Here is a 24,773-nt window from a genome sequence, read left to right as displayed (position 1 = left end):
GCCCATGGTAAAATGAATTCTAGCTCTGTGCTGCTGTTGAAAGGGGGCAGTCCCATTCACAAAGATGGTCTTGTTGTATTTTAATGATCATAGATGAGCTTGGTGCTGTGCAGCTTGAGGAGATGAAGTGCACAGAATCATAGAACTGTTTCATACTGTTTTTTTTTTTTTTGAGGGGGATGGAGGGATATAAAAAATGTACTTTGCAAATGTTTTCTTAATGTTTATTTTGGCATTTTATATGTAAATAGGCTACAAGAGACTGTCCGTTATGTTGTAGTTAAGACATTAATTTTTCATAAGCATTTTATTATACTTGCTAAGTGCAAATAAGGAAATTTTACCCATAAATATTTGAATAATTACTCAGTGGAGTCATTCCATATTTTACAGTAATAAGGCTGACTTGTCCTGAGTGATGCTAATGAAAAATTTTAAAGTTACTTCACTGATTTAATTTCTCAAACTAGGTTCAGGTGGCCAGGCACCTAGGGGTCAGGGTATTCTCTAGGTAACACCACAAAATAATAATCCACTAAAATAATTCAATTTTTTTTACTCAATCACATATACTATTTCTAGATTATAGCATACAACAAGTCATGACAGACACCAAAGGCTTAAGAATACTGTATTACAAAAACAAAAATATATAAACTAAATACATTAAATATGTTTTTTGAAAAGTAAGAAAAGATATTTATTAGATTTTAACATCATTTTTTAAAACAATTTTATTATTTCTTTTTAGAGGGAGGGGAAGGGAAGGAGAAAGAGAGGCAGAGCAATATCCATGTGAGAGGGAAACATCTATCAGTTGCCTCTTGTCCACGCCACAACCCAACCTACAACTCAGGCATGTGTCCTGACCAGGAATCTAACCTTGACCTTTTGCTTGGTGGGACAATGCCCAACCAATAGGTCTATACCAACTCAGCCACACTGGTCAGGGCTTACCATCTTGGACCATTTTATGGATGCACTGTTCCACTGGAGAATAAGAAATGCTGAGTAACACTAACATGAATCTAATGCCAGTTAATTTGTTTTTACAAATTAATTGCTTTTATTTTTCATTTATACATGTTAAATAGATTTTCATCGAATTATAGCATTAGAATTGATGTTGCAACACTAGAATTTCATCTCCTTCCTTTCTAGGAAAGTTACTACTATCCAAAATGGTAAAAAGCTATTTTAGCTCTGTGAAAATTACTAAAAAGAAACCTCATTTAATAAAGGAGTCAGGAGGCTAGAAGAGAGGTCTCGTATACATGTCACTCAGTGTGACACTACTGATCCCAATAGGACGAGATGATCTTACTTCTCTGACAAGAGGTAACAGTACACTACTACCTCATCAGGTGAAAGAAAAGATTCCTCCTTGCCAAGTAGCATCTCAACCAATGGGAGACTGCCATAACTCAGCCAATGAGAAGCCACTACACTTCAAACTTTCAGTTTCTTCCAATGGACTCTTGGTTTACAATAGCCCCTCCCAAGTCTGTTAAAGAACACTCTTGTCCTTTGTTTCTCTGGATTTGCATGTGGTTCACCATTAGACTGCATGTCCCAAATTGCAATTCTTTGTTGTTCCCAAATAAACCCATATGCTGGAGAGATATCTGGCTGTCTATTTGCCCAAGGTCAACAGCTCTGTTATAAATGTATAGATTTGTTTTCTGTTTTAGAGACATTTAACATATTAATAAACTAAGGTGCCTCAAAACATAATAACATCTAGCAGAAAACCCCAACAGAAATTACTTGGAACATTTGATCAAGTTATCTAGAATTTATAGAGATGACACTGGTAAATAATGTCACACTGATTTGCAAATAGTTGCAACTTCATGTTCTCAGAACACCATATGTGATGACTGATCCCTCACAAGCCATGTTTTCATAGTTGCACGAGTACATTGGGAAGGTCAGTTCATCTTGGGTTCAAGTTACAGCTTGGCCCAGTATTGGCTGTATGAACTTGGGCATGTTGCCATTTCTTTGAAGCTGTGTGTTTTCAGCTATAAATTGAGACTTAAGAATACTTAACTTCACTGGGTTTTTATTAAGACTAATAAGATACTATAACAAGTGGGCACATAACAGACCTTCAAAAATGTCTGTTTCTTTTTTCTTTCTGTTTTTTTCAAATGTTGGAACTAAGCAAAGACATAAAACATTTTGACATTGACTTTGACTTTGAAGTCAATGACAGAAGGGATGACAGAACTTGATGAAAGAATTTATTTACTGAAGCAGATAATTGTTGCTTTTAGTTATATTGGACAAAAAATTAAAAAGGCCAACCTATCTTTTACCCAAGTACAAACTATCAGGGCTTCCATCAGAACCCTGTAGTTTGCATTTCCACACTCCTGGCTCCAGCATATGTAAACACAGTGACTCTAAAATGCTTCCTGTAGAGGTGACAGAGCACTGCCTGTCTGATATTAGCTCCATCGGAGAAAGGTAGAGAACACTGGGCTCCCAAGTTTGCTGCCAGCAACTACTTAGTTCAAAGCAAATGGGAGACTTCCTGCCAAGGTGGAGGTGTAGGTGGACATATTGTGCCTCCTCACAAAACCAAAAGAAGCACAGCAATAATTTGAAAACAAAAAACAACCAGAACTGACAGAAGATGAAACTGTATGGAAGTCAGACAACCAAGGCGTTAAAGAGGGAACATTCATCCAGACTGGTAGGAGGGGTGGCAGGGCAGCAGGGCAGAGAGGACTCATGGCAGGGAAGTGGCTGGAGGAACTGGCGAGGTGGTGGCTGGTGGAGTGGGCAGTCCCACATTCTCATAAACTGGGAGGAACAACTGGGGAGTGAGACAGACCACGCAACCCAGGGCTCCAGCATGGGGAAGCCTCAAACCTCTGACTAAAAAATCCTGTAGGGGTTGAGGCGGCAGTGGGAGAAACTCCCAGCCTCTCAGGAGAGTTTGTTGGAGAGACCCACAGGGTCCAGAAATGTACAGAAATCCACCCACCTGGGAATTGGCACCAGAGGAGCCCAACTTTTTTGTGGGTGGTGGGGGAAGTGACTGAAAACTGGCAGAGAGTGCAGCAAGTACCATGGTTCCCTCTCAGACCCTCCCCAACATACAGCATCACAATGCAGTGATGTGGGTTGCCCTCCCTGGTGAACACCTAAAGCTCTGCCCCTTACTACATAACAGGTGCACCGAGACAAAAAAAAATGGCCCAAATGAAAGAACAGATCAAGGATCCAGAAAAAATACAACTAAGCAACAAAGAGATAGCCAGCCTATCAGAGGCACAGTTCAAAACTCTGGTGATCAGAATGCTCACAGAATTGGTTGAGTATAGTCACAAATTAGATGAAAAAATAAAGGCTATGCTAAGTGAAATAAAGGAAAATGTACAGGGAACCAATAGTGATGGGAAGGAAACTGGGACTCAAATCAATGTTGTGGACCAGAAGGAAGAAAGAAACATTCAACCAGAAAAGAATGAAGAAACAAGAACTCAAAAAAAATGAGAGGCTTAGGAGCCTCCAGGATATTTTTAAACATTCCAACATTCAAATTATAGGGGTATCAAAAGGAGAACAGGAAGATCAGCAAATTGAAAACTTATTTGAACAAATAATAAAGGAGAACTTTCAGAATCTGGCAAAGGAAATAGACTTCCAGGAAATCCAGGAAGCTCAGAGAGTCCCAAACAATTTGGACCCAAGGAGGAACACACCAAGGCACATCATAATTACATTAACCAAGATTAAAGATAAGGAGAGAATCTTAGAAGCAGCAAGAGAAAAGGAGAGAGTTACGTACAAAGGAGTTCTCATCAGACTGTCAGCTGATTTCTCAAAGGAGACCTTACAGGCAAGAAGGGGCTGGAAAGAAGTATTCCAAGTCATGAAAGGCAAGGACCTACCCCAAGATTACTTTATCTAGCAAAGCTTTCATTTAGAATGGAAGGGCAGATAAAGTGCTTCTCGGATAAAATCAAGTTAGAGTTTATCATCACCAAATCCTTATTATATGAAATGTTAAAGGGACTTATCTAAGAAAAAGAAGATAAAAAATATGAACAGCAAAGTGACAGCAAACACACAGTTATTAACAACCACTCCTAAAACAAAAACAAAAACAAACTAAGCAAACAACTAGAACAGGAACAGAATCATAGACAGGAAGATCACAAAGAGCATTATTGGCAGAGGAGTGGGAGGGGGAGAGAAGGGGAGAAGGTACAGAGAATAAGAAGCATAAATGGTAGGTAGAAAATAGACAGGGGGAGGGTAAGAATAGTATAGGAAATGTAGAAGCCAAAGTATGTAAGACTTATAAGCATGACCCATGGACATGAACTAAAGAGGGGGAATGTGGGTGGGAGGGGGTGTGCAGGGTGGAGCGGAATAAGGGGGGAAAATGGGACAGCTATAATAGCACAATCAATAAAATATATATTTTTTAAAAAAGCAAATGGGAAAAGACACTGAGATAGTAACTTCTGGAACCAAAACTGATCAGTTGAATAAAACCAATCATCATAGATCCAACTCATATACATGTCAGACTTTCTGGAACCTCAACCATTCTGAGAAAAGAGTTTGTGAAATGGAAGAGAAGAATGAACACATTCATTGGCATAAAGGCATAGTATTAAGTGCCTGTGTTTCACTCAGCATAAGAGGTTTCCATAAAACACAGGCAGTCCTCATTTGACTCAGCTCTCCTTTTTGTACCCAAGACCTGTCCTTATTTAGGTCAGCTTCTCAATCAAGCCATGTATGGTGATGCTTCCTTTTCCTGTCTCAGTTCTTCATCCCCGAACTTATCTTACCATTGACATCTTCAAATGAAAGAAGAGATAGGACACAACCAGTGGCTAAGCAATGGCTATTTTGCAATCATTTCCCTTGAAGTCTTCTGAACAAATGACACTATTCATGAGGCTTTCCTTGATATGCCTTCCTTCCTGCTCAGGATACTATGAGGCTGCTAGTCTAAGTCATTCCCTGTACTTTCTGTCTCCCATGTGCTTAATGATGCAATGCAATGTGCATCAAGGCAATTCACCTGTGAAAATAAAGGTCTGAGTCCTAATTCTGCCTGTTCAGACACAAGCTCCTTTAGGGAATAATCATACTTCATTATGTGTAAAGCAAATCACTTCCACTTACTATATGAGACTGTTTTAAGAAACAACATCAGGGTGCTAATACTTCAAATAGAAAAACATCATGTATACACAGCATACAACTGTTTGTACCATCTAACTTACTGCATGTTTATGTCATCGTGAGATATGATAAAAGGTCCAAAAGCCAAGGGCAGAGAAAATCAACAAGTAAGCATACATAGCTGGAAGGTATGTGAAAGAAAGATTCAGTTGTTCACTCAACAGCCAGAATTTTCATCTCTATGGGTAAAGGTATCTAATGATTGTCATTAGTACATCTTCCACCAGGTGAAGATTGCATCCCTCTCTGGTGAGGGTTATTGTGGAATGTTGTTTTTCATTTTTTCAAATGGGTTAAATTAATAGTTGAGCTGCAGCTGGTCACCATCTACCCAGGCCCACATTCATCATGGGTTAGCTATTGTTTTATTGGAGAATCCAAAATGAAATGCTTTGGCTTTTATATTTAAAAAGGATGTCTGCAAACTTCGATAACAGAAGAAAGTCACTTGGGGTCACCACAGGGAGCTCACCATGTCCTTTCTGTCCATGGGTCAGAGATGGAAAACTGGTCCCAGGACTGCTATTTAATGTAGGTGTTGCCAGTCATAATCAGCCACTATAACTTAGCATGAAAGTCAGTCTCCTAAACTATTTAACATTAACTTCTCAACTATGAAAATGCATTCTATATGTCAATGAATAGCCACAGAAGCAAAAAGCTTTCTCAAAGCCATCTTCAGTAAGTTCCCGCCTGCTGACCTCTGGTCCTTTAGAGAGAGTTCTCACACAGACTGACTTCATGGGCCAACCTGCCCTGGAAAGCTGTGTCTTCTGAGGGTTCTCTCACTTTTTGGCCACTCTTTCTCTGGGCATTCTTTTGTGGGTTCCACTATATTTCCTAAACTATGTGGATCCTAAACTATGGTTCCCCATGAAATTCTTCACCCATTGCTCTACTCTCCTTCTGATCTTTCTGTTTGCTGAGTGACAATATAAATGAATGAAATATTATTCTCCTGAGACATTCTACCCTCACTGAAAATCCAGGATATACAGATCTGATTCAGACCCCTCTCCAAGCACAGCCTTCCCCAGCTTGAAGGGCTCCTTATCTACAGAACAGTTCAGACTCCTCAGGTGGCTCCTGTGGCCACTGGGGGGATGGACAGGAAGCCGGTCTTCCTGTCCAGCTTCACTCTGGGCCTCTCTCCAGCCCTCTGCTCTTCTCGCTGTCAGCTTCTCTATTCACTCAGCTCCTCCTATCTGGCACGATCCAGCCCATCTTGTTCACCTGTATGACAGATAGCTTTAAAATGTCACTGTTCCTTCATTACTTCTTGTGACACATCTGTCCACCTTCCTAGTTTCAGTATGGCTCCCTATGTGAGTCCCTGCCTCTTGACGTGTACCTCTGCTACTGTATTTACAAAGCAGTATTATTTGTTTGGTGGTCTGTTTTCCTTCTGTGCTTGAGAGTTTCTCAAGGGCGGGGACTCCTTTGTAACCCCACTACTGCACAGAGATCCCTAGGAGGATTCAAGTCCCTCATGTTTACTGAATTGAATGGAAAAGGCTCCAAATCAAGGTTGAAAGCTACAGTTCCTTTTTGTTTCTCCTTGTCTCAACACATATGGGTTCTTCTTATATAATTTTGCTTATAATCATTCTTTCTTTCAAGTCCACCTGTGTCCATTTTAGTTCCGGCTCTTTTAGCTTCAAAGCTTTATCAATGCCCAAACTCTCAGAATGAGAAGCCTCGAAGCTTCAAGGATCTTTCTGTTCATGAATACTGCTTCCATGGAGTAATGTCAAGTCGCCACTGAGATCACTTTGATACTGGCGTGTATGGGATTAGGCCCCACCCAATGGCATTAGAGTCTCCCACAGTCTGGTCCCTTCCTACCTGACCTTTCCCACAGTGGAGGAAAATTTTGTGTTTCGGAGTAAAGTATGCATTGTTTAACATACATCTTTCTAGGGGTTACCTGATTCTAAGTCTAGGGGAGGACTGCACTTTTTGAGCTATTTTAAAACTGTTTCTATGGTGGATAACTGATAGCAATGCAAAATAATTCTTGTTTATAGATGGAAAAAACTGTCTAGTAAAGATTCAATGGACTTCCCTCTCCCACTGTGGAAGGGGCCAGTTTTGCTTCTGACTGCACATTCATTTCAACATTCCTGACTTATTAATGTGTCCATTGGGGGGGCATGTTAACTCACTGTTACTTTATTAACTTTTTTTATTTTTATTGTTGACACTATTATGAATGTTCTCATCCCTCCCCCACATGCCTCCACCCAGCCCCCACAACCCTGCCCTCTAGCTATCACCACACTGTTATTTATTTTTTAATATTTTCTTCTAAACTAGTAGTAATGTCCTTCTTTAATAATGAGTTAAATAAAACTTTGGCATGTGCTCATTTTATATTTCTATGAGTGTCACGATGCTGCCACTTTCTGAAGGTCATCCTTTAAAAATACGTACCTCTGCCCCAACTAAGCTGATCTATTCATCAGTCCCAAAGATAACTTATAATGCCATGTTTCTGTTCAGGGCCTTTGCATAAAATGTTCCTATTCTCCTCACCAACACCCAGCGAAATCCTGTTGCTCCTATTGTTTTAGGCACCTGACAAACTATGTCCTCCTCTTGTAGAAAGCTTTATCTAGTCTCCTGGCTCCAAAGTGCCACAATGTTTATTATCTGCACCATTCACGTGACACTTATACCCGAGGGCCCTGTCAGAGCTGTCTGTGCACTGCCTGGCCATCCTTTCACAACAGACTCCTGGAAAGCAGGAACCACATCTTTACATCTCTTTGTCCCAACAGGGCTTTGTAAGTATGACTATACACACACAAACACACTGAATACATGGTTGCCAAAATAAAGAATTATTACCAGGGCAATTTTTCATTAACTTCACTTCCTAAGCCCTGACCACTGCGTTAGGCATTAAAATAAATTAGTGACAGTATATATTTTCAAAATGCTGTTGGAAATCTCTTCTACTTTTACTAATTCTCATTACTGATAAGACTTCCTTGCTATCAGGGACTGGAAGTCCTCCCTAGTATCCCCACAGTGTACTGTGCTTTGTCCTTCTACCCTGAGCTGACTCACTAGCCTGAGGTTATATCTGCTCACATGTTTCTTCTCTTAGGCTAACTAGTCCAGAGGCCTCCAGGGCAGGTACCTGTTAATTCTAACATTAAGGGCACAACTTTCTAGCTCTCTATGGTGTAAACCTGTCACTAGATTGACTTGTCTCCCACTAATAGTGAGCTTTAAAAAGTTAATCCTATTTAGACATCTTGTCATTTATGAAACAATAGGGCTTTTTCCCCAGGTCTATTCCATATAGGATTAGACTGTAATTAGGTTAAGAGCTATTAAACCAATAGTTATTTAAATACAAAAGCAATTTAAAAGAAGAATTAAGGAAACATGAGCTTTAACCTCTTTCTTTTTTTGTCTTTCTCTCTATATAAATATATAAAAAATATATGAAATACATTGATATATAAATATATGAAATATATAAATACATAAAATATAGAAATGTATGACATATATATATAAATATGTATGAAATACATCTAAATATGTATACATATATAAATACATTTAGATTTAAACTGAAAAATTGACAAATTCTAGGAGAATTCCACAGTAGAACAACAGAGATACAGAACTGAAAACAGTAATCTCTGTTGGGCATTTTGGCAAAAACAGGCTACATAATATCTAGCAGAGACAGGTAGCATAAAATTTCCCCCCTCTTACATCTAAATGTGACTACATGATTAAGATCTGGCCAACTGGATATAATCAGTAGTGCTGTGTGCAATGTCAAGATATTGTTTTTTGTTATTACTTATTTTTCCTATAATTCTTTTTCCATTTCTTCTTCCTGCTGCCTGGAATCCAGAAGGAAAGGCTGAGATCCAGAAGCCCAAGTAGGCCATAGATGACTTTGGGAATATAAGTCACACACAGGAAAACAAAAAATACATAGATACTGATTTTTCTTGTACCGCTTGAATGTGAGAAAAATTTCTCTTGTTTGAGCTATTGTTATTTTATATGTCATTTGTAGCCAAACCTAATCTTAACTGATATAGGATCTTTGATCCTTCACTTGTTGAAAACTCCCCTCTGAATTCTCACCAAAGTAACATCTTAGAAATAAAAGCACGTTACAGCCTAAAGATTCCAGGGTTCATAGTCTGAACATAAGGATTCCAGTGTTGGCGCCTTCAGGCTTTTGTCATAATTCTGAGCAACCTCTTTGTGACTCATTGCTATTTGATGTAATATAGGGATGATGCTGATAATGAGACCTTCTTCTGGGGGTTCTTGGATGGACTGAGTGATGTCAGGTGAGATAATACGTGAGGAGGGGCTTGGTAAATTATCAAGGATTACACAATTTTTTAAAGTTTGCTTCTATTTCTAGCAAGTAAAAAATGAATCATGGGCTTGTTAAGTGGAGGAGGAAACACAGTCACCCAGAATGAGGCACTGAAAGTATAGAAGCCCAGCTCTCTATAGCTTATCATTCACACCAGTGAAACTTCAAAGGAAGAAACTGATAAACACATCCTCTAAACAGAGACCTGCTGGATGCTCTTCAGAGGACACACTCAGCATATGCCTACCCTAAGGTAAGCACTGAATAAATGTGACTTCTGCTATTGCCACATCACAGCAATGGCATCCACACCAGGCAAAGTGGCACCACCACCATGTTCTTTTCCCACAGACAGATCTCTGTGTCAATCCAGATTAAAATCCTACTGCTTGGAATCAGAACAAGGGGAATTACATAATTTGAACATTTCATATGAAAAGACTGAGAGAGCTTGACACATCCGTGGTCTTGTCAATGGAACCGTGACTCTTATAGTTTGCTGGTGAAACACTGGATGGGTACTTTCAAAGATGGCTTGACTGACTTTTTGTCATTGAACCCACAGGTAGCCCAACTTTACTCATGTTTCTATATGGCCTGGGATAGGCTCTGTAGGTTGCCTTTGCTAACTGTTCATATCTAAATTTATGGTTTAATGATGAGAGGATATGGATGTTACTTGAAAGTTACCATTGAGCATCTCATGACTGGCTCTCTCCTGAGTACACAGAGATGTGTTACAGTTCAGTGCTTCTCAAGCTTAAATGTGTGTCTGGGTCACCTGGGGATCATTAAGTTGCAGACTCCGGTTCAAGAGATTTGGGGAAAAACAGCAATTCTGCCTTGCAGTATTTTGAGCACCAAGGTCAAAAGTATTACAGTTAAATAAGTGGCAAAGTGGGGACTTAAACCTAGGTCTGTTTAATTCCAAAGGCTGTCTCTTTTCCACAGTACTGAAATGCACAACTAGAGTGCTGAATAATAAATGGGAAATTGTGTTCAAGACAAATTATTTAAGATAACTATTATCTGCAATGTTAAAATTTAGAAATACTGTTTCCCCAGAGAATGAAGAAAGAGGTAGATTAAGCTGGAGAAAAATAACAGCATATTTTTTGAGCAAAGAACAGTGACGATCTAATAGGATAGAAATGAATTATATAAAAGAGAGTGAAAAATTATGAAAGACAGCTGATAAATATTTACATTCTCAAAGGGAACAGAGAGAGCCCCAACTTGCCACATTTCCAAAATGATGACCCCAAACATTTACCCAGGGTTGCTGACCACCCAAGCATCCGCCAGGTGACAACAATCTAGATGATATGATGAGAGGAGACAGCTCCATGACACATGAGGGTAGCCCACACTGTGTTTCAGCAGTGGTCCAGAAACCAGCCAGTTCTGCCAGCGCATGCAGCTTACAAAATGCACAATGGAGGCTTTTGTCTCTGGTCAGTCCTTACATTTTTGGTCAATCCTCAAATGAGTCTGGACTTTAATGGCCAGAGATCCTCCTGATTTCACATTAAAGGCAATCTCAAAGCCCCGCACGAAGTGTAGTCCCTGTGTATTCCTCGCTATTCTGGATCAGACCATGGTGCTTCCAGCACTGTGCTGTTTCTGTCCTTGGCACCAAATGACGATTTTGAGAAGAACATGCTGTCTTCTTTGTTGTTAACTGCAGAAGTTCGGAAATGCCACAAACGCATCTCCAACTTCCCTGATGTCCTATTATCCTTCATTCTGCGATACAACTACAGCCTTCTTGAACTTCCTGAACCAGAATCTGCCAGATTTGGTATTACCTATTGCTTAGAGTTGGAGATCCTTATAATAGCCCTAATCTATTTTCAGAGGACTTTCTCTGTATTTATTTTGTCTTGTTTTGTTCATGTGTCACCTTCTTGGTTAGCACCTAAATTACTATACTGTTTTATAATTATGGTTTAGGTGGTTTCTCTCTCACAGGATTGTGAATTCTTGAAGGGCTAACACTTGTCCTAGATTCACTGCCTAGCACTGTGTCGAGCAAATAGTAGGTATTCAAGACAATACAGGGTGAAAATGTGAATAAACTCTAGTGCAGAGATCTGATCATCATACAGCACAGTAAGTCTTCACTTAATGTTATCAATAGGTTCTGTGACTTTAAGCAAAACAATGTATAACAAAACCAACTCTACCATAGGCTAATTGAAACCAACAAGAGTGAACTTCCTACAGCATCTCATTAATCTTATAAGGAAATGACACTGAATAAAACCGTGTTATTTGAGGACCTGCTGTATCATTTACTCAGGAGAATCTCAGTAAGTTTTTAAATGGAAGTTCCTGCATCTTTTCTCAGCTTATTTAATTCTGTACACAAAGATTTAGGTTTAGGAAACAATCAATTGAGGATCTACTCATATTATGCCAACACTCTCTGGTTCTTTGCAATTCAAATCAATAGACATTTATTGAACATCTCTTATAAGCCATAGCTGTAAACAAGCTGCAGGATCAGCTCCTAAGATCACACTCTATCGTCTTTGAGGCAGCTCGTCAGAAGTGAGTATCCAGCCCTTGCCTTTTGCACACTTTAATTAAATAAAAAACAGAGTATTACATAAGCCATCACATACTTGATCAAACTGGGGGTCTTCTCCACGTTGTAGGGATTTCGTCAATGGCTTTTCCTACAAAGAAAAATAATATGTATGGGAAAAATTATTAGAGGCTCTTGAATATTACAAAAGAAATGCCATTACTGTTATAGTTTTCTCATCTATTTCTCTCTTCATGGGATGAAGAGGTGACAGTTTTCAAGTAAGTAAGAAACTGTCTTACTATTCTAACCTAAACACATTGATCTTTACTGCCACAATTCTTGCTCTTCACCTTAACATATACCTCTTCTTTGACCAAAACATTAAAAATCTAATGTTCTAAGTGATACTGCATCTTTCAATGGAAATCACATCATAAAAACTATGGGATTCACTTGATAAATTTTAGTACCTATCTTGGGACTTGACATATAATAAAAAGTTGAAATGATATACTAGTCCAAGTCCCTGGATTTAGAAACAAAATAAGGTCAATTATTAGACTAGTGTTGAGGGTCAAACTACCAATCACACACTTACTGGGAAGAATCAGTGAATTTGGGGCATGTTACTTCACTTGCACCACATCTAAATCTCTGCAGATATAATCTGGGTAGTGACAAAGTTGTGCAGAAACATTTTCTCCTAATTATTACTTACATTCAAAAGCCTTACCTGACCTTCTAGCATTTTATAACTATGAACCATTTCTCCTTACCTGTTGTTTTGTTTTTTTTGTATGGAAGTTAAGATTGACTCAAATCTGGTTTAGCATTAGAAACCATGTAAAAGTCATATATCAAAAAATAATGTTGCACTTTAACAAATGTTGATGTCCTATGAAGATTCCACTTACATTTTGCCAATCACACAGACCCTCCCCTGCCTCACTTCTCCAACCTTCTGCTACCTTCTCCTACCTGAAAAGGTGCTATATGCGTAAGGTGGATGCAAGCCCTACTCTCACCTCTAGACTGAAAAATCTGAAGCTGGGTATCTCAAGCTCTACCAAAAGCTAATGGATCAATTTCTCTGCTTCATTTGTAAAACACACAGCTTAAAATGTGTTTATCTAAAATAAAGAGAATGCTGCATTGTTAAGAGCTAATAAACATTTTTCTCTTCAAAGTATACTATCTAGAACTAGTGGGAGAGGGGATAAAAAATGTTGGTGAAAGCAAAGGAGAAAATTAAAGAAGTGACATTAAGCTGACTATTCAAGAACACAGACTCAGTCATTAAATTGCAAAGCATTCTCTGTGTACATGGAGGTTATAATGTCATCTGAAGTTCTTTGTAAAATCAATTAAAATACAAGTATGAAAATTAAGGAGGTGAAAACAGGTGGTGTCAAGTCCTACAAACATCCTTGGAACAAATCCAGCATAAACATTTCTGTGCAGTGGAATGCTGACAAGCACGGTGTTCCTACCATGGCAGGTGAGGTAAGAGTCTGAAATGGTAAAAGTAGTCAATGACATTTTAGGAATATAATCCATACTTATTCATCATTCAATCTCAGCTGAACTGCCACTTCCCTCAGGGAAGCCTTTCTCTGTGTCCTCTTCCAACACTACTTCCAGACCCCTGTCACATGCCTGCAAATCTCCAAATACTTTTCCTTTCACAGCACTCACAGAGTGTGAAGTCACATCACAGTATGGAAGCATGCTGTACAATCGGAAATTCATGAGGACGAGCTGGGTGCCACCTCCATTAGACTACAAGCTCCAGAAATGCAGAGCCCTCTTTCTGCTTCTCGTGGCACTTAGAGTTACAGGGCAGAGAGGTGCTTGGTCATGGTCAAATATTTGTCACGTTAATCAAACCCTAGGCCAATGACATCTAGTTTCTTTAAACATGACATTATCTTATTTATGTGTGTGTTTTGTTGTAAGTTAAAAAGTCATTTTATAAACTTTTATTGAAGCAAAATATACACAATGTAAGATTTACCACTTTAACCATTTTTAAGTGTAAAATTCAATGGCATTAAGTGCTTTCACAATGTTTTTCAACCATCACCATCATCTATTTTATGAGGACCTCTTTGAATGTCAAAAATTTTCAAAGAATTCCCAACCACAAAACATACATGCAACCCCCCAAGCATACATACCAGATAGCAATTCTATTTTAGTATCTATTATACTTAAAACCATACATAATGACAGCTAGTATTATGACTTCATTAATGGCTCTGTACTATGATAGCAACAATACTTATTTTGCACATATTAGAACCCTGGCAAAACATCTACATGAGAGGCCATAGTTTACTCAGCTGAGACTTAGTATTTGGCACACTTATGGACCTGCAGGCCCTTGCATGAACTCAGGAGCCCATACCTTAGGAACCTGTGGCCCTTCATTCACTACCACCTGAAAGGCATGATCCTGCCACAGTAGAGGAAGGCAGGTGACCATGTCCTACAACACCCTGAAACTTCCCATACTTAAAAATTATTTTTCCTCATTACTATGGAGTAGGAATGCTAATAAATGTGTTATTTTGTGCGTACATATATTTGCATACATATGAAGGAAGCAACATACTGCAAGTCTGCTTCCTTAGCAGGCAAAGTTGACATGGTAAGTCATTGCCATCCACAACAGTCAAATTCCTTAGCCAACAGCTTGGGTTCAGGGCCTCAGTAAAATACACACCACTACACTAAGTTTTCCTTAACTATGTTTACACAAATGTTGTATTAATTATATGAAGATTTAGTTTAAATGTCACTTCCCAGATTAAGCCCCTCCCCAGTTTTCCCTGACAGTTAGTTGTCACAGGGTACTTCGTTTGCATCTATTCTTGTCAGCATTTCCACAGAGTTGTAACTTGTCAATATCCCTACATTCCTAGTACATAGCTGAAATTTATTGTCAGGGTTTGTTAAATGACTGAACAGTTCCCTATGATATGGGGAAGACAGTTTGGGTACCAAAATTCAAGTTCACATTTTGCCATCCCTAAGTTTGTCTTTGCATCAGCATAGATTTTAGCAGTGTCAGGAAGTTTAAGAATAGGCACAGAGAAGAGACTATCATGCTGGCTAAAATGTAAAGAGAAAAAGAAAGAAGGAGGAAAGTAGGGAAGGTAGAAGAAAGGAGAGAAGAGAGGAGGGAGGCAAGCCTGCTCAGTTCAGCAGACAGCTACCTGGACACGGGCAGAGACCAATAAGGCTTGTTCCCCCTTAAGAAAAGACAACTGAAGAGGTGAAGTTCTCCTTGAGATTCTCCAGGGGGAGACTAGCTGCATGGAATCCAAGGCCTGCCAGCATCTAAAGTCTGCATATTCCAGACATCCTTGTTCTCAAGGAGCACTAAATAAGTAGTACAGTGAAATTCATGCAGAATAAACAATGAGTAATGAAAGAACAAGTGTCAATGGATGATCACAGGGGAGGCTCCAAATAATTGGTCCCATTTGTCCAATAAGAACACTGTGCTTTGCATGCTTTTAAAATTTGTCTTGGCTTTTATATCTTGGTACAATTGTATTTATTCATTGAAGGTTCATTATTTTAACTGAATGATAGGTTAAAAATAATTCTGAAAAATACAATTTTAGGGTGATGGATCTCTGAACATTTTTAATGGTCCAAAGTTGGGAAACCTTGGCCTGGGACCCAGCTTTGGCCACTAACTCCAGTTCACTAGGTGACATGAAACAAAAGAGATGGCAAAGCAGAATCATCAGGAGGCTCAGCATTGAACATCAATGGCTGCTAAGAACACTCCCAAAGAGAAAACTAGACATTCAGTCTCTTCTAATGGAAGCAAACATTGTGAAATGGTCTTGACAAAAAAATAAGGAAAAAAATCAAGCCTGAATCTGACCAAGCCTTTACCTGTAATTTCTAAGTTTTAGAAAATACAAGAGTTAGAAGGAGCTGGAAGAATATGTTCACCATGCCACAGGGATGCAATCAGCAAAATCCAGTCAGAGGAGACTGAATGAAAGACATTTCTTCAATAAGTAAGTTGCAAGGGGGAGAAAAAAAACTGGAAGCAGGTCCTGTTGATTTTTTTTTAAAAGGTGACTGTAGCCCTAGCTGATGTGGCTCTGTCGGGTGGAGCATCATCCCATAAACCAAAAGGTAGAGGGTTTGATTCCTGGTCAGGGCATATACCTAGGTTGTGGGTTTGGCAGATGAGAAAGGCAACTGATCAATGTTTCTATCTTATACTGATGCTTCTTTCTCTCTCTCTCTCCTTTCCTGTCTCTCTAAAAATCAATGGACATATCCTCAAGTGAGGGTGAAAAGAAAGGGGAAAAATGCTATTGCAATGTTTGACTTTTATCTGGATTCTGATTCAAATAACCTGTTTTGAAAAAGTACATATGACATTTATGAGACCCTTGGCACTAATTAGATATTTGATGATGTTAGGAGATTTTAATGTTTTAGGTATGGTGGTTTTGTTTTAAAAATAATCTTTATATTTTAGAGATACATGCTGAAATACTCATGAACTTCTGAGTTGGCCAAAAGTTTCATTTAGTTTTTTTCTATACAATGGCTCAAGTAGTGCTTAGTTGTTAACTTCATTCCAAACAATTTTGTTCTATTTATTGTGTCAGCTGTCATATCAGTGTACATTAAAAAAAACATTAAAATTGGTAAATTTTTGTGCAGCCATTTTAATATTAAAGATGGAAGAAAATACACAGCATTTTTAGCATATAATGCTTTATTATTTCAAGAAAGGTAAAACACAACTGAAACAAAAAATGACTTGTGCAGTGTATGGAGAAGATGTGGTCAAAATAGAATGTGTCAAAAGCAATTTGTGAAGTTTCTTGGTACTACTGGTATGTTGGCCAAATAACCCTTTGCTGTGGGGCTGTCTTATGCATTGGATGATGTTTAGCAACACCCCTGGCCTCTATCCACTAGAAGCCAATAGCAGGGGATACCTGACATAGTCAAAAATATCCAGATCAATAAAGTTATTGGTGAAAATGAAAAATGTGGGTTTTGTTTATGGAAAAAACTAAACAAACTTTTTGGCCAACCCATAGTATTTGCTTCATATAATATTGGGGGGAAGTACAAGGAGTATGTGACAAAGTGGCCATGGGTTGACAATCGCTGAAGACAATGACAGCATTCATTATGCTTTCTACTTTAGATGTTTGAAATTCTCCATTAAAAACAAAGCAACAAAAACTAAAACCAGAAGAATATAATATGTTATTCTATCATCATTGTTTAACAAAAATGATCTTACAATGTCTCCCTTTTCAAGATGGTATAAGCTAGTTCTTAAAACTTATTTCAACAGCACTTACCCAACTTTTATATTTTCCTAATGGCACTGCAGAAGGGATCACTCTGCAGCTCTTCCCACTTACCAATAGGATCTGGGTGGCAAATGTCTCGCCTGTTCTGAGAAAAGCAAGATACAGAGCACAGCTGTCCTGACCTGGCCCAGTGGGACTTCTCCTGTCATGAAGAGTGCTGCAGAGGTGTGGAGTATTTTCACAGGAAAAGAGAAAGTTCCCTGTTTGTGCCTCTCACACCTTGGAAAGTTCCAACCACCCCCGCCCTCCCTTAAGAAAATATAAACTCTAAAAGCTCTTTGTGTCCCTACCTACCTAAAATCTGTAAGGAAAGCCATTGACTTCTACCTTAATATTCAAACAATTTCAGTGTATACTAGCTACATTTTCACTTGTAGTCTTTTCACACTGGGCCCTCTGTAATCTGTAAGAGAGATGTCCACACAAGACAGGACATGGGCAGTTAAACAAGCCTAGAGAGAATCTACATATGTATCAAAGGAGTTTTATTTGTGGGATATAAGGGGCTCATTTAATAAATCATTTTCTACTTCTGATGTTTTACTGGACTAAAAAAAAAAAATCCCAAGTGTGCCCCATAGAGGTAAGGCTTCACTAACCTAAAAAAATTTCTAAGTTATTATTACAGAGATATTTCATTTTATTTTTTTAGATTTTATTTACTTATTGTTAGAGATAGGGGAAGGTAGGGAGAAAGAGAGAGAAAACTGATTGGTTGCTTCTTGCATGCCTCCAACTGGGGACCTGGCCTGCAACCCAGGCATGTGTCCTAACTGGGAATTGAACCAGTGACCTTTTGGTTCACAGGCTTGTGCTCAATCCATTAAGCCACACCAGCCAGGGCTCAGAGACATTTCTAGAGACAAGTAATCCAACAATACCATGAGAGTTAATGTGAGATTATTCAATTTGTCAAATATATCACCAGCCTTTTTTTGTTTTGTTTTGTTTTATTGTATTTTACTTTGGACACTATCAAATATCTTTCAAAAAACATTTTTTAAAAGATTTTATTTATTTAATTTTAGAGAGAGGGGAAAGGAGAAAGAAAGAGAGGGAGAGAAACATCATGTGTGGTTGCTTCTCATGTGCCCCCTACTGGGGACCTGGTCTGTAACCCAGGCATGTGCCCTGACTGGGAATCAAACTGGTGACCCTTTGATTTGCAGACTGGCATTCAATCTACTGAGCCACACCAGCCAGGGCCCAAACAGAACATTTTTTGTCATCTGTAAAGGCAAAATTATTCATTACATAATGAGGAGAGTTTATATTCAGGAATTGTAGTCTCTGCTGTAAGTGTTCCCAAATCTCCCTTGCTATGAATTAAGTTAAGCATATTCAAACACCAGCCTTTCTTAAGGAGCTGTTTTATTGTCTTAATTAATATAACAGTTGGATCTAGTAGTTCAGTGCATGGGCTGGAATCTGAGAAGTTTGAAGTTGAATCCCAGGTACCCTGTTTATAACATATGGACCGTACTTAGTCTCTCTGAGTTTCAGTCATCTTTTGGGTAACATAGGGATAAATATTACCAATCTACTACATACAACTGAAATATGAATGGCACAGAGTATTCGATAATTGATAGTCCTTATGATAAAATTCCTAACACCATTATTATTGGGATTAGATAAGATTAAAATGTGTGTCACTTTTCCTAATGTTCAGGAGCTGAAACTGAGCTCCACATGTTTTCCTGGGGGCATGTGCACTCCCACTAATGTTAATTAAAGCTTTAATTTTATCTTCCATGATGCTTCTGAGTGTAACTAAAAAGCTACATTACAGACAGTAGGAAAAAAATTATAAAGATTAATTGTCCTTCTCTCTTAAAAAATAGGCCAAATGTTATTATACTATGACTTTAATTCTTAATATTTAATTTAGAGGAAATGTTTTAATTTAATGGTGTGATGAGATAAAGACAACAAAGTTTAAAAAAAAAACCCTCTACTATCAAACTTCTCAGAACTGGAGACTACAGTGGTTTTGATTATAGAATTTTCAGAAGTGAACTAATACAATTGAGTTCTCTAGTCACCAAAATGGGAGGAGGTTGAGGAGTGAGCCAGCTCATCCCTGTGGTCCCATCCCCATGGTCCCCTGGTGATAAGACAGTGTCTTGAGAGCAAATAGCTGGGCCAGACCTGGAATACCACTGAAGCATTTCAGCCAGAACACCAGTATACAATGGCCTGGACCAAAGAAAAATGGGTTCTAGGTATCTCCAGTCTGACACAGATTTTTCTTTTCAGATGTCATTTGTGTCAGCCTGGACTCGATTTTGGAAACAGATCTAAGGAGTGAGCCAGAGGCCTCACCATTTTGAATATGGACCATTCCTCCCCAAAAGACTTCCCAGAAATGAGGGGCAAATGAGGGGACTCAGGGGTATGAATGCCTTGAAAATACACTCTGGTCATTTTAATGACCTGCAGGGATCACTGAACTTCTGGTGGAAAACTGAGCCCCCTTGATGCTTGCCTCAGTTTGTCCACAGTAAAAATGGACATTGTCCCTAATATCCTGACCAGCTTTCTAACAAGGACACTTGGAGACCTGTTGAAGAACAGTGTTTATAGAAAGGGACAGAACTATGTTTTTTCTTTGTAATCTACTCAGTTACCAAAATGTATTACCTCAACCAAAACAATATATGCTAGTTTTCACCCTAAACCTTGGGGGAACTTGTCCTAAGATCAAGAGAATGACATAGAGAGTACCTCAAACCAGTAAAGGTACCAGCAAGTAAGATGCTGCACAGTACATGAGAGAAGAAGGTAGACTCAAATCTGGGAGACTATTTTGGCACTTAAAAAAAAATTAAAAACACTTGAGAGACTCTGTCTTATTTGTAGCTGGCTTTGCACATTTCAGTAAAGCTTATTTTTCTGCTAAATCTAACAATTCCAAGTACAAATCCAGTATTTGAATAGGAAATAGTGAAAAGAAAACTTCAATTAAATTTGGCTACAAAGTTAATTATCTTAATTGAACAAATGAGCAGCTCACCTACACATTTTTTTTAAAACTACGAGCAGCTACCAAGACATGAACCTCCTCTTCTCTTCTGGCATTTCTTCTCAGCTAGTAACTACTTAGACCTTTGTATCTTAGCCTGCTGTGAACACATGTCCACCTCTGGCTACTGTTTTCTCTGCCCTCTTTCTCATCTTTGGTTTCCCAGTGAGTGGTCTATACTTTCTGTCTTCCCTTCTTTCTTTTTTCAACCACCTGTAATCTGACTTCTCAGTCACCAGTAAAAATAGTCTCCCCAGAGGCCCCAGTGACTTTCCAAATGACAAATTTGGTAGCCATTTATGAATGTTTCTTTTGGTATATTTCAGCTGCAATGAGACACTAAGATTACTCCCTTCTTGTTACTTGAATCATTCCATCTTCTAATGTTTCTCCTCCCTCTTTAGATATCTGTTCGCTGGGTCCTTCATAGGCTAGTCTTTCTCCTTAAATGATTATATTCCCTGGCACTATCTTTGGGGACTTGAAATCAATCATGTTCTGATTTATTTTCTGGCACTGCTAACATTTCACACACATATACACAACATTCACACTTACTGTTCTCACACCTAACCTAACCACCTCATCAAAAAATCCTACTTGTCCCTCAAGGTTAATTTCTTCCACTATACTTTCCCTGGTAACCTTGACAAGAAGTGACAGTTCAGTTTCACTCTTCAATAGCTCTTTCATACACTTACCCAATGTCATCCTACTTATTCAAGTATATATCATTTCCTAGGTAGATTAGAGTTTGGACTTTGGAATCAATCAGACCAGGCTTTGAATTGGGGCAATAACCCTAACTATACTACCCTTAGTAAGCTTTATCAAATCTCTTAGGCTTATTGCCTCTGACTAAAAATTTAGAAGGCCATGAGTATAGAGGGTAAGAGCAAGGATCCTAGAGATAGTCCACATTGAATGCCAGTTCCACCACTTACTATGACTTTTGACAAATTGTTTAACCTCTATATCTCAGTTTTCTTGTGGGGTAGTAAGAGCACCTACCTCATACTATGAAGATTAAGTGAGTTAATATTAGTCAAGTACTAAGAACAGTGCCTGGCACCAGATAAACATGACATGTTAGTATTATTATTACCTACTTTCTAGGGTTAATGTAAAGATTACTTGCCTGAAAAATGATAGTTAAGGAAGAAATGGAAGTTATTCTTATAAAAGTTTGTCTTACTCCTCTTTGTATAATGTTTAATCTCAAGTACAGCCACTTGCACTTGGAAGTTAGAAAGTTTCTTCTTTCCTTCTAGAAAATTCCAACCCACCTGCCCTGAACATATGTGGTTACAACTTACGAATCAAATAGAAATCCCCAAAGGCATTGGGAAATGCCATCAAATAAAATACTGCATTTTAAAAAATCAATTTGGTTGTAGGGTACTAGATATATACTAACAATCAATAAAAAATACCTAATAAGCCCTGACCAGTGTGACTCGGTTGGGCATCACCCCACAAAGTGAAAGGTTACCAGTTTGATTCCCAATCAGGACACGTGCCTAGGTTGCGGGTTTGCGCACAAGAAGCAACCGATCAATGCTTCTCTTTCACATCAATGTTTCTCTCCATTTCTTTCTCCCTTCCCCAATAAACAAACAAACAAGTAAATAAATAAAGTCTTCAGGGGGAAAAACTAATAAAACATGCCTTAGCACTGTTACTTAAACCTGTAGAAATCATGACTTGTGCTGTCAAAATTACCACAATACTATATAGTAAAGATTGCTGCTGCCGAATATTGTATTAATGACTTCCAGGGATGTCAAAATGCAAAATTCTGTGTGGAAACAGCAATATTTAACTATTGTGAACATAGAAATGGACTGAGGTACCTATTTCTATGTCATAATTTTGAACTTATTTTTATTGGCACTTTTCTACCACTTTAAAATGTGATGATATATTTTCAAATGATCTCTTATTTGTGTTAAAATGATATATATCTCTAAAAATAGTAAAAAGAAACATATAATGAAAAAGAACTAGACTAAAAATAACTTGAGGATTAACCTTCCCCTGGTCTTGATTCTCAAAAATAAAAGACTTTGATAATCTCCTGTAAGTCACTGGACATAAAAATGATGGCCTTGCCCATGGATAAACTGAAGTGGATACTACTAAGTTGAAGTAGAGAGTCCTTTGGTTCTTTTATTTCTTTATACTTTTCACATGGTTTATTTGTTATCAGGTTCAAACCTTTATTATCATGGTGCATTAAATTTCATTTCACAGAGGAAAAATTCCCATCTAACAGCCACAAAAGAAATGCTCCTCATCTACCGTATTTTTTGGACTATAAGACACACTCCCCCCTGTTTTCCCCACCAAATTTGGGAGGAATGATGGTTGTTAATGCTGCTGTTGAGTTGTTTACATTTACATTGGTGAAATATTATGTTATTTATGTTATTAAATATTTTACCACATTTTTTGGCTTCAAAATGTTTCTTCCTACTTTCCTCTTCTAAAACCTAGGTGCATCTTATGGTCTGAAAAATACGGGTCTACGATTCTAAGAATATTCATAAGGAAAACCCATTTCAGGTTGAACGGTGTATAGAAAAAAGTGAATTTGTGAGCCCTTTGGGAAGATCACATCATTCAGCAACTAAATGATACTTTTCAACAATTATCTCTGGGTTTAGTTACAAAAACTGTATTTTGTTTCTGGGTTAGGGTGAGATTCAGATTTCTGGCAAATGTCTGTAAGATTAAGTAAAGGGTGCCAGACTGAGCTGCTTCACTAAGAAATAGCTACCATATTTTGCCATGTACAATGTGCTCCCATGTATAATGTGCACCCACATTTTTGGCCCAAACTTTCAGGAAAAAAACTTGCATTTTAATTTTTAATTCAATTATTTTGATTTATATTTAGATACTTTTTCGTACTATAAGGGAATTTTGGCATTTACTTTTGAACATATGGTACAAGAAATTTTATGTAACAAATAATTATAAAGCACAAGAACAGATACAAGAACTCTCAAAAATTTGGGAAAAAAGTGCACATTATACATGACAAAATATGGTATTTTAAAAGTTATTTATGTATAATTTATAACCTAAGGCAATATTTTGTGAAATGTAATATAAATATTCCTTATCTGACCATAGCTGTCTCTTAGTCTCCCTTTGGAAGAGATGTACTTTGATTCTATAACTACACTTAATAGGGAACTAAATCTATGAATTATTTTTATCCTCTTTATATTTCCCTTATTGGGGTTGTTGAAGCCAGAGGCACCCCCATTTAAAGAGGAGTTTGGCAAAGAACACTAATTGGTAGTTCTGGAAGCTCCCGGAATCTGCAGTCCAGGGAGCCATTTAAGCTGGCATTTCTGCCATTTACACATTCTTCATCAACATTTGGTTAGTATAGGAAGATTGACTAATGTGGCAGTGTGGAAAACCACCAACTTGTAAATTGGGCATGATGAAATGCATGATGAAATGTTATAAAATATATGGTTGAGGTTAGTAGGTGGCTATTAAAGATCCAGCATATAAAGATCCAAATTTAATTAGAGGAGGTACAAATTTCTTCAATTAGTATGGCAGAATTTTTTTTTCATTTTCTAAATTTTCAATTACTTTCAACTATTTTCTATTGGTTTCAAGTGTACAGCATAGTGATTAGACAATCATATACTTTACAAAGTGTTCCCCCTGATATTTCCAGTACCTGTACAACACAATAGTTACTGCAACACTATTGACTATTTTCCCTATGCCGTGGTTTACATCCCTGTGACTATTCTGTAACTACCAATCTATATTTTTCAACCTCTTTACTTCTTTCACCCAGTCCCTCAGATTCCTTCCCCTCTGGCAATCACCAGTCCAGTTTCTGTGTCTATGAGTCTGTTTCCATTTTGTTCATTTATTTTGTTTTCTAAATTCCACATTTAGGTGAAATCATATGGTATTCCTTTCTATGACTGACTTATTTCACAGAGCACAATACCCTCTAGGTTCATTCATGCCATTGCAAATGGTAAGATTTCATTCTTTTTATGGCTGAGTAACATCCCATTGTATATATGTACCACTGCATTCCCACCAACAGTGCACAAGTGTTTCCTGTTCTCCACATGTACACCAAAACTTGTCATTTGTGGAATTATTGATAATAGCCATTATGACAGGTGTGAGGTGGTATTCACTGTGATTTTGACTTGCACTTCTGTGATGATTAGTGACATTGAACCCTGAGATTGAACATCTTTACATATATCTATAGCT

At 38.0% G+C, this 24,773-nt stretch overlaps 1 protein-coding gene across 8 annotated transcripts in view; it reads right to left on the bottom strand.

The window, feature by feature from the left end:
• FRY (FRY microtubule binding protein) overlaps positions 1–24,773 on the bottom strand; it is a 406,572-nt gene that overhangs the window by 235,515 nt on the left and 146,284 nt on the right. For all 8 annotated transcript variants that reach the window (XM_036018382.1, XM_036018387.1, XM_036018381.1 and 5 more), the window contains exon 3: positions 12,208–12,261. In XM_036018382.1, the coding sequence (XP_035874275.1) occupies positions 12,208–12,261 (54 nt within the window). The remainder of the gene's footprint in view (positions 1–12,207; positions 12,262–24,773) is intronic.

The sequence above is a fragment of the Phyllostomus discolor genome, chromosome 2 (genome assembly GCF_004126475.2).
Source record: "Phyllostomus discolor isolate MPI-MPIP mPhyDis1 chromosome 2, mPhyDis1.pri.v3, whole genome shotgun sequence".
In the NCBI taxonomy this organism is placed as follows: Eukaryota; Metazoa; Chordata; class Mammalia; order Chiroptera; family Phyllostomidae; genus Phyllostomus; species Phyllostomus discolor.
This window is presented reverse-complemented; position numbering and strand designations above follow the sequence as displayed.